The sequence below is a fragment of the Labrus bergylta genome, chromosome 8, assembly GCF_963930695.1.
Source record: "Labrus bergylta chromosome 8, fLabBer1.1, whole genome shotgun sequence".
Taxonomy (NCBI): domain Eukaryota; kingdom Metazoa; phylum Chordata; class Actinopteri; order Labriformes; family Labridae; genus Labrus; species Labrus bergylta.
In genome coordinates, this window is record NC_089202.1 from 4842727 (window position 1) to 4859488 (window position 16762).

General features: G+C 39.9%; 1 protein-coding gene across 1 annotated transcript in view; it reads left to right on the forward strand.

Annotated features, from left to right (window-relative positions):
* The window catches only part of ulk4 (unc-51 like kinase 4), a 74760-nt gene extending 58115 nt beyond the window's left edge, over window positions 1–16645 (forward strand). The window contains exons 33-37 of the mRNA XM_065957747.1: window positions 1278–1444; window positions 4380–4481; window positions 6336–6530; window positions 12324–12412; window positions 16257–16645. Coding sequence (XP_065813819.1) covers window positions 1278–1444; window positions 4380–4481; window positions 6336–6530; window positions 12324–12412; window positions 16257–16329 — 626 coding nt within the window. The 3' untranslated portion in view covers window positions 16330–16645. The remainder of the gene's footprint in view (window positions 1–1277; window positions 1445–4379; window positions 4482–6335; window positions 6531–12323; window positions 12413–16256) is intronic.
* The last annotated feature ends 117 nt before the right edge of the window (window positions 16646–16762 follow it).

A 16762-nucleotide genomic window follows, 5' to 3' on the forward strand; every position in this document is an offset into this window, starting at 1 on the left:
AGCAGAGTGTTCATCTGAGCAGGACTGCACTGTCGGATCACATTAACATTAGAAGAGCTTTTTTGACTGAGCAGTCCAGAGCAGAGCGGTCCATTTACTTAATTATGAGGCAGCTTGACAAAGTAACAGTACATCACCCTGACAGCAGGCTAACTTAACAGCTTTCTAGTGTCTGCAGCGTTGCTCCTCCACTTACAAAAATAAACACACTCACATCGTCTACATTCTAAATAAAGATCTATTGGAATAGAAAATAACACTGGGTGTGTTTTCCCCCAGCTACAACTTATTTGATTCAGTTGTTACTTAACTGCTACATTTTTGTGCATAGAAATGAAGTATAACTTTGGACTTGCTGATTGGCACGATGTACATTTATTCGATACATATGTATGTCATGTCAGAACAGAACTGATGTAGTCTTAACTTACACAGATGTGTGATCGGAACGCCTCAGGGACAGAAGCCCACCAATGCTAACTACACAGATGGAGCTGCAAAATGTAGAGTATCTTCTGTGTCATGTTAAATTTAACAAGCAAAGGAACATGGTTTTGCACTTTTGTAGGAGCTTTTTATTCATGGCTGTGCAAGGGTTAGCAGCCTTACAATGTTCTACATGGGTGGTTTTCTGGGGAGCGATAAAGGGAGGTGTGAGGGAAGTGAAAGAGATATTAAGAGCAGAACAGAGTATATATATAGATGAGCATCTACAATGAGTTATATTGTGTTGTTCCACCAACTCGGTGGACTAGGAGTTGATGCTGTCATTGTCACAGATTAATTCAACACCCCAGCTTCAAAGTCTGATGAATAGTCAATTGTCAAATTCAGCCATTTTCCTCTGGTGGGCCAATTGGTGACAATGAAATGCTTAGCAGCTTTGGAGGGAGCGCCCCTCATCCTCTTTGGGGGGTATTGATCCAGGACAGAATCCAGCTAGAGCCTGCAGCTACAGACTTTAACTCCAGTGGAGCTCAGGTGTTTTATACCTCTGAAATACAAGTAGAAAAGAGAGTAATGAGTAGTTGTTTAGAATGTAGAACTGGTTTCATTGATTAGTTAAAACACAACATACATTGGGGGCTTATATGAATTAATGTCAGTTAATGCCACTTAAAGTGCTTCATGTCTTGTATGTGAATTTTGTAAACATGAGCATGTGGTCATCTTTCATTTTGATGTACTCACCTTAAGATATAATGTTCTTATTTGTATTTAATGGAACAAGCATCCAGAAATCCACTGATTTATTGAATGGATATTCCACTGTGCAGGCCTAGTAGAGATGGTGGTGAGCACCCTTTCGGAAGCAGCTCTAGTCCACCTGGATGGAGAGGGACAATCTGGGAGGAAGGTCAGCCATCTTGTGTTGCAAGCCCTGCTGGAACTGCTCCACAACATCCTAAAACACACTTCTGTTGTTGTCCGCTCTGCACTGCAGGTATGAAGACTCAAACAAGTCTGATGGGAACTGGAATATTAGATTGTATTGTTTATTATTTAACCTTTATTTTGCCAGGTTCCAATCGCAGCAATCAAATCTGAATAGTACATGTAAAACACAAGTGATAGATCAGTTAAAACATTTTTCACTAAAAGTTTAAACATTCAGATTGTAGGTTGCTCCAAGCAAACGGTGCAGAAAACCCTAAAACTTCTTTCCGACTTTGGGAATGACAAACTGCACCGTGTCCATCAAGCAGAGGTTTTGAGTCCGTCCTTCAAGTTTCAAAGATAGGAAAGTTAGTTTCGATTTTTGCCTAAAATGGCTTTATACGTGGAGATATACCAGTGCTTTACTTTAAGCAGTCTTACTTTACTTACTTACTTTAAATTAACTTTAGAATATGAAGTACATTTGTGAGTAAGTAAACAACAGTTTGTAATACATCTTAGAGCATCATGATACACACTGTCCAGCATATGGAGACTTTCAGCCGAGGTAGTCATGCACAACCAATGTCCAGGTTGAAAAGCTAATTCTGAAGTACAAAAACCTGCAGTTCCTCACTCCTTCTGGCCTGACTGACATGTGGTCGTGGTGAAGCTTTTTTTCAGGAGGCTTTAACCCCTTTGAGAGAGCATTTCCAATATGGCCTCCGCCATTGACCAATGGTTCACTAACCAATGGTCGGCATTACTGAAGCTTTGTCCATGTTTATTAGTGCTAAGGTGCTAATGTTTTTGCTCTACTCGGACGGAGCCAGTGGCTGCATTCCAAATATGGTAAAAGAGGCGGGACATTTCCGAGAACTGTGCTGAGCAACTGACCAATAACGACAGAGCGGATCAGCAGACCAATCAGAGCAGACTTGGCACCTTGGCACACGTGGGGTCTAACAGTGTGGGCTCAGCAGAGCGTAGCTGACGGACTCAGAGCGGAGAGGGAGCAAGGAGGAGCAGTACATGAAAACAGACTTTCGGACTTTAGCTATTGTGAACGTACAAAAGTAGATACATAGATTAAATATACGAACCCCAAAAAGGGCAGAATATGGGCTCTTTAAGTAAAACAGCTTTTAGTAACCCACTGAATGTGCTCCCTGAAAGAAAAGCTGTCAACATTTAAAAAACTTCATAATTAATGCACTGCCCCTAATGCACAGTCTGTAAGCTACCTTTGATCAATGAATGAGATCACACATTGCACTGAAAAACATGAAACCTAGCCTTCAGCTTTATCTTTCATTTCTTCCATGTTTAAGCAGTGTATTTTAAAGTATAGCCCAGTGACATAGCTTAGGGAAGGTCGATAGCAGTTGCTACGAGTTGCTACCACACTGACCGTTTTATAGGGTGCTGTAAGAAAAGAAAAAAAGGAAACAAAACATGATCTTTGAGCCTCCAACAAACACATGCAAGCCTCCACAACTCTTTGTTAGGCATATTAGCATTTCATCGACTAATAGACTAATACTTATTGATAAGGCTACTAAATATCCATTAGTTGTATCAAAAAGTAATGAGAAGTTAAAATGGAACCACGTTCAGCTTCAGCAGTCAAGGCTGTGGAGAAAAGCTTGGCATTGGCCATCTGTAACTAACTATATTTTGATATTCTTTAAATGGTTGTTAGCCATGTGTCATGTGTTTTGCTGCATCATGTTTGGTAAGTTCATATATACGGCTGCATTCCCCACATTGATTCACCATTATTTACCAGGTCCATCTCTGTTGAGCACAGATTCACAAGTCAACTCCCTCAAAATGTTGCCCTTGCATCATGTCCCTAAAGGTGTGTGTATGTGTGTGTGCTTGAATGAATATATGTGTGTATGTGAGTATCCATTGATGTGTGCAGTGGAAGCTAGCAGGTTTAAGCAACCGCAATATTGAAGCTGTGGACTCAGGAGAAAGTGGATAAGGTCCTGAGTCCATGACACACACACATACACACGCACATACACACGCACACACTTACAGGCATACACAGAGGGACCTGTCTGGCTATGTCCCTGCGGCCTCATTATCACCACTGGCTTTGTCCTCAGCTTGCCTCCATACACACAGACACACTCACACACCGACATAGGCTCACTATACACATACACACAAGCCCCCATCTCCCCATAGTGTGCACCCCAGCCCAACGCATACATATTAATGCCTGGACAGGGGGGTCAGGGGGAGCAGAAGGGAGGCCGGGTAGAAAACTGGGTGGAAAAGAGAAGGACAGACGAGGGAAAGAGAAGGATGGAGAGATTAGAAGGACAGACAGAGACAGAAACTGGAGCGAGCAGAATGTGCAGCGGAAATCAATTCTGTGAGAAATGCAAAGCTCATTAAAAAGAAAACTTCAGCCCAAACCAAATTCATTTGGGTAATAAGGTCTGATAAAGGACGGAGGACGTGACTAGAGCGCTCTCCCCAAACTATTACTCCATTGGTCAAGGGAGAGAGAGTCAGAGATTATATATATCCTACAGAAGAAAAAAAATGGAAGGAGAGAGGGAGCAGAACAGAGAAGAAATGACTTTGGATGAGAGGGAGAGAAAATATGTGCCAGTATTAATCACATTATTGCAGCACTAATTGGCCTGAAGTTCTACTGTAGGCATGAACTGAACTAAAATAAGCCAAAGTGAGAGACAGAGGTGCTAATGAAGGAGTGTCTTAATGAGTTAAAAAAAAACGACTGGATGCGACACATACACAAAAGTGTTCAACCTGTTCAAATAACGACTTCCTCTCTTAGTCTATGAATCGGTGTGTCTCTCTCTGTCTGTCTCAGTTTGACAGAATCTGTCCTGGCAGGTCTCTGGATCCATCATTATTGACTGTCAAATCTGTATAAATGATTTAGCACCTGTGTGTGTGTGTATGTCTGTGTGTCTGTGTGTCTGTGTTTGTGTGTGTGCATGTGTGTGAGTGTATAGAGCCAGAGGCTATCTTGTCCAGCAGTGGAGATGGAGGCAGCAGAGAAGCTGCTCCTAGAGAACCGACCCCTGAGCCAACTCAGCACACTCCTCATCCGCATGGTGAGACCAACACTCACACAGCCTGTGTGTGTGTGTGTGTGTGTGTGTGTGTGTGTGTGTGTGTGTGTGTGTGTGTGTGTGTGTGTGTGTGTGTGTGTGTGTGTGTGTGCGTGCCTGCGTTAATGCTTTGCTTGCATACATACATAAATATTTTTTGTTGCCCCTGCATGTATGCTTGTGTACTTTATGTCTTAATGTATGTAGGACAAACTGTGTATATGTGCTTATTTAGGTGAGGAAGTGTTTTTGTGTGTGCGTGTCTATTACAGAAAGAGAGAGAGAGAGGAAGGAGAAAACATTTATTTGTTACTTTATATTTTGCAAAGAGCATGTAAAACGTACACTGCTCAAATAAAATAAAGGTACTTTTATTTCTCACATTATATCACAAAGTCAGTTAAACTTCAGGGAAATCCACCGGTCCATTTAGGAGGCACAAGTGATTGTGAATAGAAATCAGTCGCTTTGCTTCAAATGAAATTTACAACAGGTGACATGGAGAGGCAAAAGCAAGACAGCCCCCAAAAAAGAGAAATAGTTGTGCATGTTGTGACCACAGACAAGTTTTATCTCCTTATCCTTCCTGACTGATTCTTCTCCAGTTTTGTGTTCTGCTAATGTCCCTGGTTACTAAGAGCAGAATGTTCATAAGAAAGTGCTTGTCTGTTTTAGTGAATATGATTATTCTGGTTTACCGAAGTAATTATAATAAAGTTATTGCAAATATTAATCCCACAAAATCTGCAGAAAAGGCTCTTATTTCTGCAAAAGCCCACGCAGAAAGTGATGCAATCTGACAAAGGGGAAGATAAGAACGGGTACAATGATGGCTTCTCCACTCAGGGAAATGTTATCTCAACAGCCAGTCATACAACACACCTACTGGCACTAATACGTCTTCTGAGAATCATTTAATATCTGAAATTATTATGACTGAATATTGTTTGATTTAAAAAAAATATTTTGATGCAAAACTACAGCTTTTGTCTGCACTCAGAATCTCACAATAGTTGACTCAAATACTTTTATTTTTGTGTCACAATCTAGATAAGTTGCTGTTTAATGATGGACTATGTCTCTTGTCTTCTTTCTTCACATTGTAACATGTAAGATAAAAATGTATCAGAACAAAACTGAGACTTGTCAAGAGTTGGAGAAGAGAAGGATTGGGGACTCTTGTTTGTTGAAGGAATAAAATAGAGATGAGAGGATAGAATGAGACTCATAGGCAATGGGAATCGAGGGGAACGATGGTGCTGTGAGGCATCATGGGAAGTTGAGGATTTAAAGGAGAGGGGTTAGGAAAGTGGGAGGAGAAGAAGAGGAGGTCTCAAGGGACACAATAGAGGTTTTTACTTATACTTGACACATTGAGTGTTGGGTGGGCGTCTGTGTGGGGTTGTGTATGAGAGGGTTAAGAGGGCAGCTGACACACCCCCAGCCTCGAGGCAGCCCCTTTGCCCCATGGGAGATTAGTGCAATAGAGACGGCAGAAGCGTCAGTATGATCCCTGAATATTAAAACGGTAAAACTTGTTTCTGTCAAGAAAATACATTTATGAGGAGTAGTGGGCTTTTTATTGATGCATTGTTAGTTCTATTCATTCAGCACATTAAGTTAATTCATTTGGCAGTGATTATATTAAGCATTTTATCTACTTTTATTTTTATTATTTAAACAAGATTTTATGCTTACAAGTCATATTAAATTTATACATTTTGCACATAATGTTTTTATTATTAATTTTCAAACTCATATGTTGGAGTATGAATTTATTGTTTTATTCACTTCATGTTCATTTATGATAAGTACTGTAAGTACTGCCTTCTATTAAGTGACCTTCTCCTCTTGTAGCTGTCCACTGAGAACCAGGAGGTGTGGGATGAGTCTCTTCAGTGTCTGTACCTTCTGATCCAGCTGTATGGTGGAGAGGATCATGACTGCTTGTCACCGTCCTGTTTGCAGAACTTTTCACTTGAGCTGCGCGCACGCATGCACACAGAGACCCCGAGAATCCAACGCACAACACTTAGAATCATCAAACGACTGGTAAGTGTCATGTTGTATGTGTATGTGTGTGTCTGTGTCTATTTTTATTTCAGGGGTTTAAATATTGACCCCTAAAATACAAACACTGCCTACTGAAGCTCTGGAATAATACAAACAGAATCAGTACAGAGGATCATACTCACAGAGACAGGCCTGCTGGGCTGCTATTCTGAAAAAAAGAGTGAAGTTTCACCAGAACCAGACTGACAGAGGGATAGAGACAGTCAGGGAGAAAAAGTGTTGGTTTGTACCTGCCTGTCATTCTCAGTTTCAGTGTCTGTCCAACAGTGTCTGATTGTTAAATTTGGAGATGATTTGTAGTAAAGGACGAAGATGTCTTACTCATATGAGAGAGCACACTGCAGAATTGTAGGATTAAGTGTAGCTTTTACCTCCCAAGCGCACAAAGTAACATTAGCTACATGACGTCAGGTGGACAAGCTGAAGCAGCTGCAGCTCACATATCGCAGGTTTTTTACAAGAGGAGGATTTTTTAAAGACACTCAACAGTTTAATTTTGCTGCAACAAATCATCCTCTACAGGTAGAAATGTAGATAAAGGAGTGCTGTTATCTGGCTGAAAATTTGAACTGGCCGCCCATTCACTTAAATGAAAAGACAGAGAATTTCAAACAACACATGTCCGATGCATCATACAGCTTAACTCTCTGAGGAGATAAATTCAAGTTTCTGCTGCAGAAAATTTGCACCCAGTGATTTTCTAAAAACTTAAAACAAGGAGTTAGGTTGCCAAAATGTAACAACACTTTAGTTGTAAAGGTGTCATAGTTAAATAACCTATTCAAAAAGTACAATATTGTTCTGTTTAAAATCAACCCAGGGCTTTGCAGAATAGTCCAGTAACAACTTGGGATGGTCAGCGGGGTCCAGTGATGTAAAAAGTCAAACTGAACAGTTTAGAAAGAGGTTGATTCAGACCTCTATGAACTTTTTACACTGTATTTCTAATTCTAATTTTTGACTTGGCTGTGGGGGTATGGTTAGAATAGTTTCTACACATATAACGAGGTCAGACATCACCTTGAGCTCATAATGTCTGACAGAAGGCTGTTCCTGAAAGCTACCTCATGAGTGAGTGAGTGTGTGTGTGTATTATTTATATTTTGACTAATTAGTTCCACCCACCTGAACCACCAAGACAAAACTCAACACTCGTCACACAAACACTCATAGTTCTTCCTCTTTTTTGTAGAAAAATGTATCCCCTTGTAAAACTCCCTCATTACTCTGTGTGCCAACAGCTATAGCACCACTGAGATGTGTATTCGCTGTCCTGCACACCACCCTGAGCGACACTCACTAAACAGTGTGTGTGTGTGTGTGTGTGTGTGTGTGTGTGTGTGTGTGTGTGTGTGTGTGTGTGTGTGTGTGTGTGCGCGCATGTGCGTGTGTGTGTTTCACGCTATTTATGTGTGCCTAAACAGATGAGTCACTAAGCAGCTCAAGGCTGGGAACAGAAATAATTTATTTCCCGGAAGAAGTAAAAAAAAACATCTCCCACCTTTTCTCACTCAACTTCTTGCTCATTAGAATTGAATTGTTTGAGTAAAGTACCTTTGATGTACTGCGTAAATACTTCCCCCTAATATCGTGCCTATATATTCTAATAAAGTCCAGTATCTAAAGTTTTAGAGGAAAACTGAAACAGATGCTTATAGCTGCTTGCTAACTTAACAATCATCCATCAGTATGCAGAGAGCAATGCACACCTTTGAAAGAATGCATCAGACGTTCATTATCCTCAAATCCAAAACATTTTCACACATACAGAAACACAATGAGTCACACACTCGCTCTCAAACACACTCCTACACACTCAGACAAGTGCCTGCCCTTTAACAAAGGCTTTTTAATTATCTTTCATTGATTTCTCGGCTCTGCTAATCTCAATCAAAGATCCTGCTAATAGCTTGGAAACTGCAAAGGAGGTGAGAGGGGGATTGAATCAAGTCTGAGTTACTGAAATGTTCGACTCTTTTCAACATACACAACTCTGAAAGACTTAAAGGGGCTGCTAATAAGATGAAAAGAAGGTGTCGAGGAAAAAAAAAGATGTATTCTTTCTTTTAAGGCAGTTTTATTTACAGGTGTTTAATGTTTTTTTGTAACTCTTGTATTATAGAATTGTGTTCAGATTAACCTTTTAGCACCATCCACAAATTAAACTGTACTGTCATCTTGTCTAGAAGATATTATGTTTATTATTATTTTGTATTTTTCTATAATTCACACACTAACCTGGTTATTATAAGCAAGCTTCCTTGTCTCATCTCCAGAGGACAAAATGTCTCAGCGCCGTCTTCAAAATGTCAAAAGATATTATATCCAATTATTGTAACCTTTTACATGTTTGAGCCGGAAACACTTCAATCCGTCATGCACCACTCAATGATGAGAAAAAGGGCAGCTCTGACAAGCTGGACAATATCACTGACATAATCTGACTCTTTCTTAAAGTGCAGCAAAACCAGGATGACAAGAAACATGTAAACACCACCCCAATGGAGACCTTTTGTTTGTGTGGGTCAATGTGAGAGTCTGAAACCACATTCAGATTTTATACTTTCTTTGTAACCTTGAAAATAATAAGAAGAAGAAGAAGAAGAAAGTTTTGGATACAAAATCATTAAAAAAGAGCATGTTATGACATATGAAGAAAATATATGGACGATATTTAGGTCAGCAAAATGTAATCAAGTTTGTGACGTGTGCCGACGTGACTACTCAGGTCGGGTTTCTTTGACTTTGGACTTTGGATTTTATAAAATCACACACTCATATAACACTGGATCTGAATTCAACATACTCTGTTACCCTAGTGTCAAGTTCTGTGTGTTTTTGTGACCACAACTCTGCCCAAACTTGAAAAACTGCTTGATCAACTGCTGAAGGATGCAAAGGACAACTCAATTCTTCTCATTCTTTGATTTTTATTTTCTTGAAGATGGTTTTGGGTTTGATGGTTTCAATGGATGTAAACAGAATGATGGAATATGAGGAAATCGAACAGGTTGATAACCTTCAAGATAAACAGAAAAGACATGCATTAGTCTCAAATAAATTCTAATAAACATTTTCTCTCAAAGTTTTCCTAAAGAATACATTTTTACCGTTACTTGGTTCTCAAACAAACAAAGTTTCAACAAAATACATAAGCTTAAATTAGCATAACCAAAATTGTCCAACTTAAACTGCATTTTACTCACTAACTCAACCAAACAGTCATGGAGAAGCATAACAAACAGATGTATGTTTGGAATGCAAATGAAAAGGTTGGCTAATGCAACCATTTGTCTTGATTCATGCTGGTTGTGATGTTGTGATGTTGTTTCAGTGATGTTGTGATGTTGTTTCTTATTGTGATTTTCAGACCAGATTCAATCCCTCCTGTGGACAGGTGTTCATTAAAAAACAGAAAAACCTAAAGCGAGGGACTGTGGTGTGTCTGTGATGCTGTGAGAGACATTGTGCTGCATCGTTTAGGTTCACTGCTTGGACTCAAGAATCACAGAAAATAAAACAATAATTTATATATAAATCATCACATTAATCCTATCATATAAGTCAGATCTCTAAAATGAAGAAGTAGTAAGTGACTAGTGGTGTTGGACTTCATCCCTTATTATATGATGTATTACATTCCTTTTTGTTTTTTACTCCATATCTATATTATGCCGTATGTACGTACTATTCTTTCATTCACTATTGTCAGGTAACCCACACATTCTGATTCCATGAAGCCTGTTAAGCGTTTGTAGCTGTTTCCTGGGAGGTTTGCGGCACACCTCTGCACAACTTTGCCTGTTTCTAGATTGCTTGAGAGTTATGTTGAGATAATATTTCTGACATGGCAAACTCATCTTCAGAAACCAAAAGGTGATGTCACTGAGACTACATCCATGTTTTATACAATCTTTGGAGGCAACAACCCCTCATGCATCATTAAGGACATTTTTGTCCATTTGGGCACAAATCTGAAACTCAATCTGGCCATAATTTTGGCTGTATTAGTGCATATGGCCCAAAAAAACTGCTATAAAAGTAGTACAGATTCATATTTTTTTCTGCTCTTTTCTGCATAAATCTCTTAGACAACTTCAGCCCTGCATAAAACTACCAAACATTAAATCATTTTGAGGATTTTAACCCTTTAAATCCAGTTTGCTTACTTGATGTCATTGTGTATGGAAAAAAAAACCACACAAAAATGAGTTATTTTCCATTAAACAGATGTTAGGGGGAGGGTTACAAATGTTATTTTCTGTCTGTCTGTCTTCTCTCTCCGTCTATGTGTCTCTCTCTCCTCTAACTTTGAATCAGTACTACAGAGTGTTGCTCATAGAGATAAGAAGAGGGGAGAATGAAGGGGGAGGACGAGGACGAGGTGGAGAGCAGGGATGATAAGTAGGTGTATGTGTTTAGTAGATGGTTGGAAGGAACATGTAAATGTCCCATCACCATTATGGGGAAGTCAATAGCATGGGTGTGTTTTGGCTGGAAAGTAACTCTGTCTCCTCCTAACCTTGTTTCCTAGCAACAACAATGCTGTGTCACCCCAGAGACAGAGGTGATGATGTCACCAAAGATCAGAGAGAGTACATTGACTGTACTCATGTGCAGGTCCACTCAGTCACACATGCACAAAAACACGCATGAATAAAACTAACTCACACACCGGACACTAACTTAACACTGTTTTTATTATTCACAACAAACTGAATACAGTGTGTACACGCACACACAGACACACATACTCATCAGTCTGTGGAGCAGTTGTTGCTGTGTGGGTGTGGAGCTCAAATGTGATGGTTAGGGGAGACATGTCGGGACAGGATCTATTCTTACTGTATTTTCTGAAGGTACTGGGTAAAAAAGACATTTATATTTGCTGCCCTCTTTACTTGGTAACTAATGACAGAAATACCTATAATTTAATGTGCTGGTTTCCCTGGATGTGTTTCAAGTGATTTGATATGACTCAGGGGCAGGTTCATCTGGAATGTATCATAGTAATGACCCTTATATTAAATTGTGTTTATTGGCTGCTCTTTGTTCCTCATAAAATGTGTTAGCTGTGCTACTGCCTGCCTTTGTCCAGGACACTCCTGGAGTTCTTTGTACCTGGTCAAATAATGGTAACATTTAAAAAATAAATACATTGAGGAAATGCAGAGAGAAGACAGATTCATCTTTAGCTAACAGTGCTTTACAAGATTAACACTAGAATAAGAAAAAAACCTGTGAGCACTACTGGGAGTGCCAGGATCAAATACAAAATCTGTACAACAAAAGAAAAGAAAATAGAGGTGTGTGTGCGTGCGTGCGTGCGTGCGTGCGTGCGTGCGTGCGTGCGTGCGTGTGTATGTGTGTGTGCAAATTAACCCTTTGATCAATGTTCTTTGTACTGACATTGACAAATGAGTGTGATGTCACTGCAGTTGGTGGTGGTAAATTTCAAATTGATTCAGTGACAACAACACGTGTCAGTGACTCTTAATGTTGTGGTCATAACACTAGGATCAAGAATGTGAAAATTATTTTTTCTGAGGCAGACATGTATTGTGAGTGGGTGTCTTGTTATTGATTATTAAAGCTGTACATTGGTTAGAGCGGCTTGTCTTTGTCCCTTATTTTATCAGTACAAAAAATAACTCATAAATCTTGGACTCATTTTAGCATTTCCTTTGTTAAGTATTAACTTTGGTTTGGGGGGGTAGGTGAATGTGGTATGCCTCCCTCACTCTGTTCAGCATGTCTCCCTCTGTCCTTCAGGTGCAGACTACTGAGCGATCTGATTGGTTTGAATGTCCAGAAGGGGCGGAGCTCATCAGTCTGCTGAGGGATATAACTACATCCAACAGGTTTGTGTTTTTTTTAATGTCACTCTATGTATGTATGTATGTATGTATGTATGTATGTATGTGTGTGTATGTTAGGAACACTTGGCATATATTCAGCTGTTCATTGCAGTACATGCACAGCAAGGCAGTCTTTTCTCTGTCAGCAGTGTACATGCATTTCTGCAAAGTTTGAAAGAAAATATGCATAAGCAAAATCATCATCTTTTTTAATGAAAAGAAAAATCTGAAATATAGTGCATGTGTGCACCTGTATCTTTAAATCTTACTCTTTCATGAGTATGTGTGTTCCCTCTTTTAGATAAGAGCATTTTTTCTGTGGTGACCAGGATTTGTTTGATCTCTAGTTGTATGAGACAAAGAGACCTGTCGCACACACACCGAGTGCACACACACAAACACAAACAGACGAGTACACACAAATAATAGCTTTCACCCGCTCTATATACAAACTCTCCCAATCACACACACACACACACACACACACACACACACACACACACACACACACACATCCTGTAAGATCAATAATAAAGGTGTCTTGTTGTCCTGCTATAGAGGCCTCTCCTACTCTCCTCTCCCCCTCTTTTCTCCTTGGTCGCCCCTTTTCATCCACTTTTGTCACCCTCCATACAGATTTCTCCTCCTCTCTCTCCCTCCAATCTCTTTTCCTTATCCTCATCTCACTTTCTTTTCCACCTCTTTCTTTCTGTCTCCCACTTTTCCTCTACTCTTCTCTCCTCTCCTCACTCTAGTCTCCTCTCTCTCCTCTCCCTCTCCAGCAGATGAAAGCAGAGATCAGCACTAGCCTTTGAAGTGGCAGAGACTGGCACACACCCACTGGTTTAGCGGCAGGAGGAGGGGAGCAGAGGTTTTAGGAGAAAGGGCAGGAGATGAAAGGAGTTATGAGGAGAGAGAAGAGGAGTAAAAAGAAGGGGCGGGGGGGGGGGGGGGGGGGTCTAATTGTGAGGAAGAGATGAGTTGGGCCAGAGAGAGGAGACGGAAGGAAAGTGGGTAGGAGAGAGGAGGTCTGTGCTGATATCCTAAAATGATGTCATTCAGCCTTCACCATGGCAACCTGAGGAATGCCTTTTTAAAACCTGATGCCTGACGAGTGTAGGAGGAGGGAGGAGCTTCACTCATAGACCTCCATACTGAAGAAAGGCCTTGAGGCCCAAAACCTGATCTGTGTTCAGTCAAACATGAAGCCATCAGCACTTCAGCCCACTTACGTCTGCTCAGACAACAAAGAGAGCTCAGAAAACTACAAGGACTCGTCACTCAGCTACATTTTAAGAAGGATTTTTTTACCCCAGATTTATACGCTTACATTAACAACTTAAACTGTACAGAGAGAGTTAGGACGCTGAGTGCTGCTTAACAAAAACATAGCCCTCTGTTTGTGGTTTTTAAACTTATGTGATGACACACTGTAAAGGGAGTTCAGCAGTTTCTACGGAACATCTTTGAAGATACCCAAATACCTCTAAAATACTATGAATTCTGATTAGTAGGTAGAAAGCCACTTGAGTTTGTAGGAGTGCAAATGCATTTCATTCAGTAGTCTTTAATTCCATCCATTCAAAAGACACATTTAGTGCATGAGTAGATAAAGAACTAAATGAAGCTCAGCTCGGTTTGTGAATCAGACAATAAAAAAAACGTTTTGGGAACAGGTCATCTCATGCATGTGCAGCTACACTCTCTGACGTGGCTTCTCAAATCCATTCTTGCCTCTGAAGTTGCTGTTTAGACAGTTTGCATTCAGTACATGCACAGTGAATTAAAGCTATTGTTATAGCTATAGAGTTGATTTATTGACAGAAGTATTAGAGTACTGATGAACAAATTACAGAAAAGGAAGCCTTGGCTTGATACCTGAAAAGTTGACCATCGCTCCCAGAGGCATGTTTCATCTTATTGGCCAAACGATGGGGCTCCATATGAGAAGTGAAACGATCGCATGCTGATCTCAGATCATGGCATGTGTTTATAAAATGTATTTTATCATTTGCATTTTTGTACCACATGTAAATTTTTTGTTGAAATATCTGACCTCACCTGGTCAGATATTTAGTCCTCTTACTGTATTTCTGTTCATGTAAGGTCAGACAAACATGTTCGCTGAGAGCAGATCATGGTCCAAGTATTGAGGACAGTGTTTTACAGAGATGACGATAAATCCACGGGGCAATCCTACTGTGTGTCTGTGGGAGGAAGAAACCCGAGTGAGGAGTCTGCTTCTCTGTTAAGTTCTGGCTCCATCTCACAAAGTACACAGTCTGTTTGTGTGAGGCTGGCACGGTCCTGTAATGGCCGTTAACTGTCATCTAAAACTAGTCTTTCATTTTCAGCTATCCTCCACTCCAGCTGCTGGGTGTAAAGAATGTAAAGTTTCCTCCTGAAACTTTTATGGACTCAATTTATGCTCCTCAAATTTACAAACTTTCAAGGTTTTCTCAGGCCTCCGGGAGCTGTGTTAATTAGCTTAATTATGGAAGTTTTAATCAAGTAAGAGGGTGGACTTCTGTCGGCCTGGCTGTCAGGCTGCCCTCAAAGACAGCTGGGAGGAAGAGAGGAGGGGAGGAGGGAGATAAGAGAGGAAGGTAGGAGAGGAGACACAGCCTGTAGGGTCCGAGCAGACTGGATGCTTTAACAGACAGAATTAAATACATGTTTGTATGCTAGTATAAAATATAGTTTTGTATTTTGGCAATGGTTAATAAGAGTTTCATTTTTCAGTAAATATAAAGACTCAAATGATTTTTCATGAAGCCAGCTTTACACAGGCCTGTATGATGAAAATATCATGATGATACCATATGTAAACAAAGTCTGAATCTACCCCACTATAATGTTTGTATTTAAGTACAACAGTGTTAGAATGCCTTATAATGGCATAGCAATTTGACTATCGCCGTGTCAACAGCATAAAGAAGAAATGAATAAAAAAACAACATAAGAAATGAAATGTTTGGAGAACAGGGCTGCAGGGCTTTTATCCATTCAGTACGTTTAGCACCATGCTGCATGAACACAGCTGCTCCAGAGCTCTCAGCTGCCACACTTAGAAATAACCTCAATATGTTTGACTGTCACTCTGAACAGCCAGGCCCCCTGAAAAAACAACTCCTTCAGTAGATTACACTCCTCATCCTCTTTACAATGTAAGGCGACAGCTTCAGCTGGCACAAACAACAAGTGGCTCAATTTAGTGTCCACATTTTGACCAATTTTCTATTAAGAAGTGAGCCGTGATGACTTTCACAATATCACTTTATACTTCAAACCAACTAGAACAAAAAAATACAAACTCAAGTAAACAGAGAGTTGCTTACCATGCAGTTTGTCACTGAGACCTTTAACAGTGGGCTTATCAGTAGACCAGCTTGTTGTTGTCATCCAGCATGTTAGGCACATATTTAATAAAAACTAAAAATAGATTTCACTGGGAAAGCTGCACATCAACTAGTGTGTTAGTGCTTTAAATATGTTGAAGGACTGGTTTTTATTTGTGATCAGGAGTCCAGATAGTACCGTAGTAATAGTTGAGTTAGAAGGCAGTGGTCACCTTGTTGAATACATTAGAAGTTCCCAAAATAATAAAAGATGCATTTGTATTCACTCTGTGTTTTAAAGTAGGAACTAAGCAAGAAGAATGTGAGAGAAATACAGAATTGTATCAAATTCAGTAAAAAGTGATTATATTTCCATTTGCACCATTTTGGAGAGATGTTATTTGGAGGCTCAATAATCAGGCAAACAGAGTTCCCAAACATTTGCTCTTTGAAACCTGAAGTGAAATAACAGTTTACATTACTTTTTTTTCTCTCTCTCTCTCTTTTAGTTGTCATGTTGATGTTGTTCCGCTTGCTGCTGAAATCCTCCACCTCTGTCCACCTCCGTCCTCTGGATCCTAAAGCTTCTCAACTTCAAATGTTCAAGAAACTGTTTTTTCAATACATGTCAGTTTTGAAATAAATTGTAATTAGTTATTTGCAGATTCTATTGATTCATTTAATTCTATTATTAATTGTACTGGATGTGAACACATCAATGTTCTGTCATGTTTTCTTCATATGAATCAGTTTGAGCTGTTCCAGAGACTGACACCTCACAGCATTGACACACGAGTAGATGTGATTCTGTGGTGAGTGCTCACTTCAGGCCTCTTTATGACTCAACAGATTTACAAATTGGATCAGTGACAGAAATAAATATTGTTGGGTCACTTAAATAATTTGACAGCTCAATCATAGCATCCATGCAGTGTCCATCCGAGCACACAGTATTACAGCCCGAGAGTTAATTCAGGCTGTCACAGAGCAGACTGCTTGAGTCATCTTTACACTA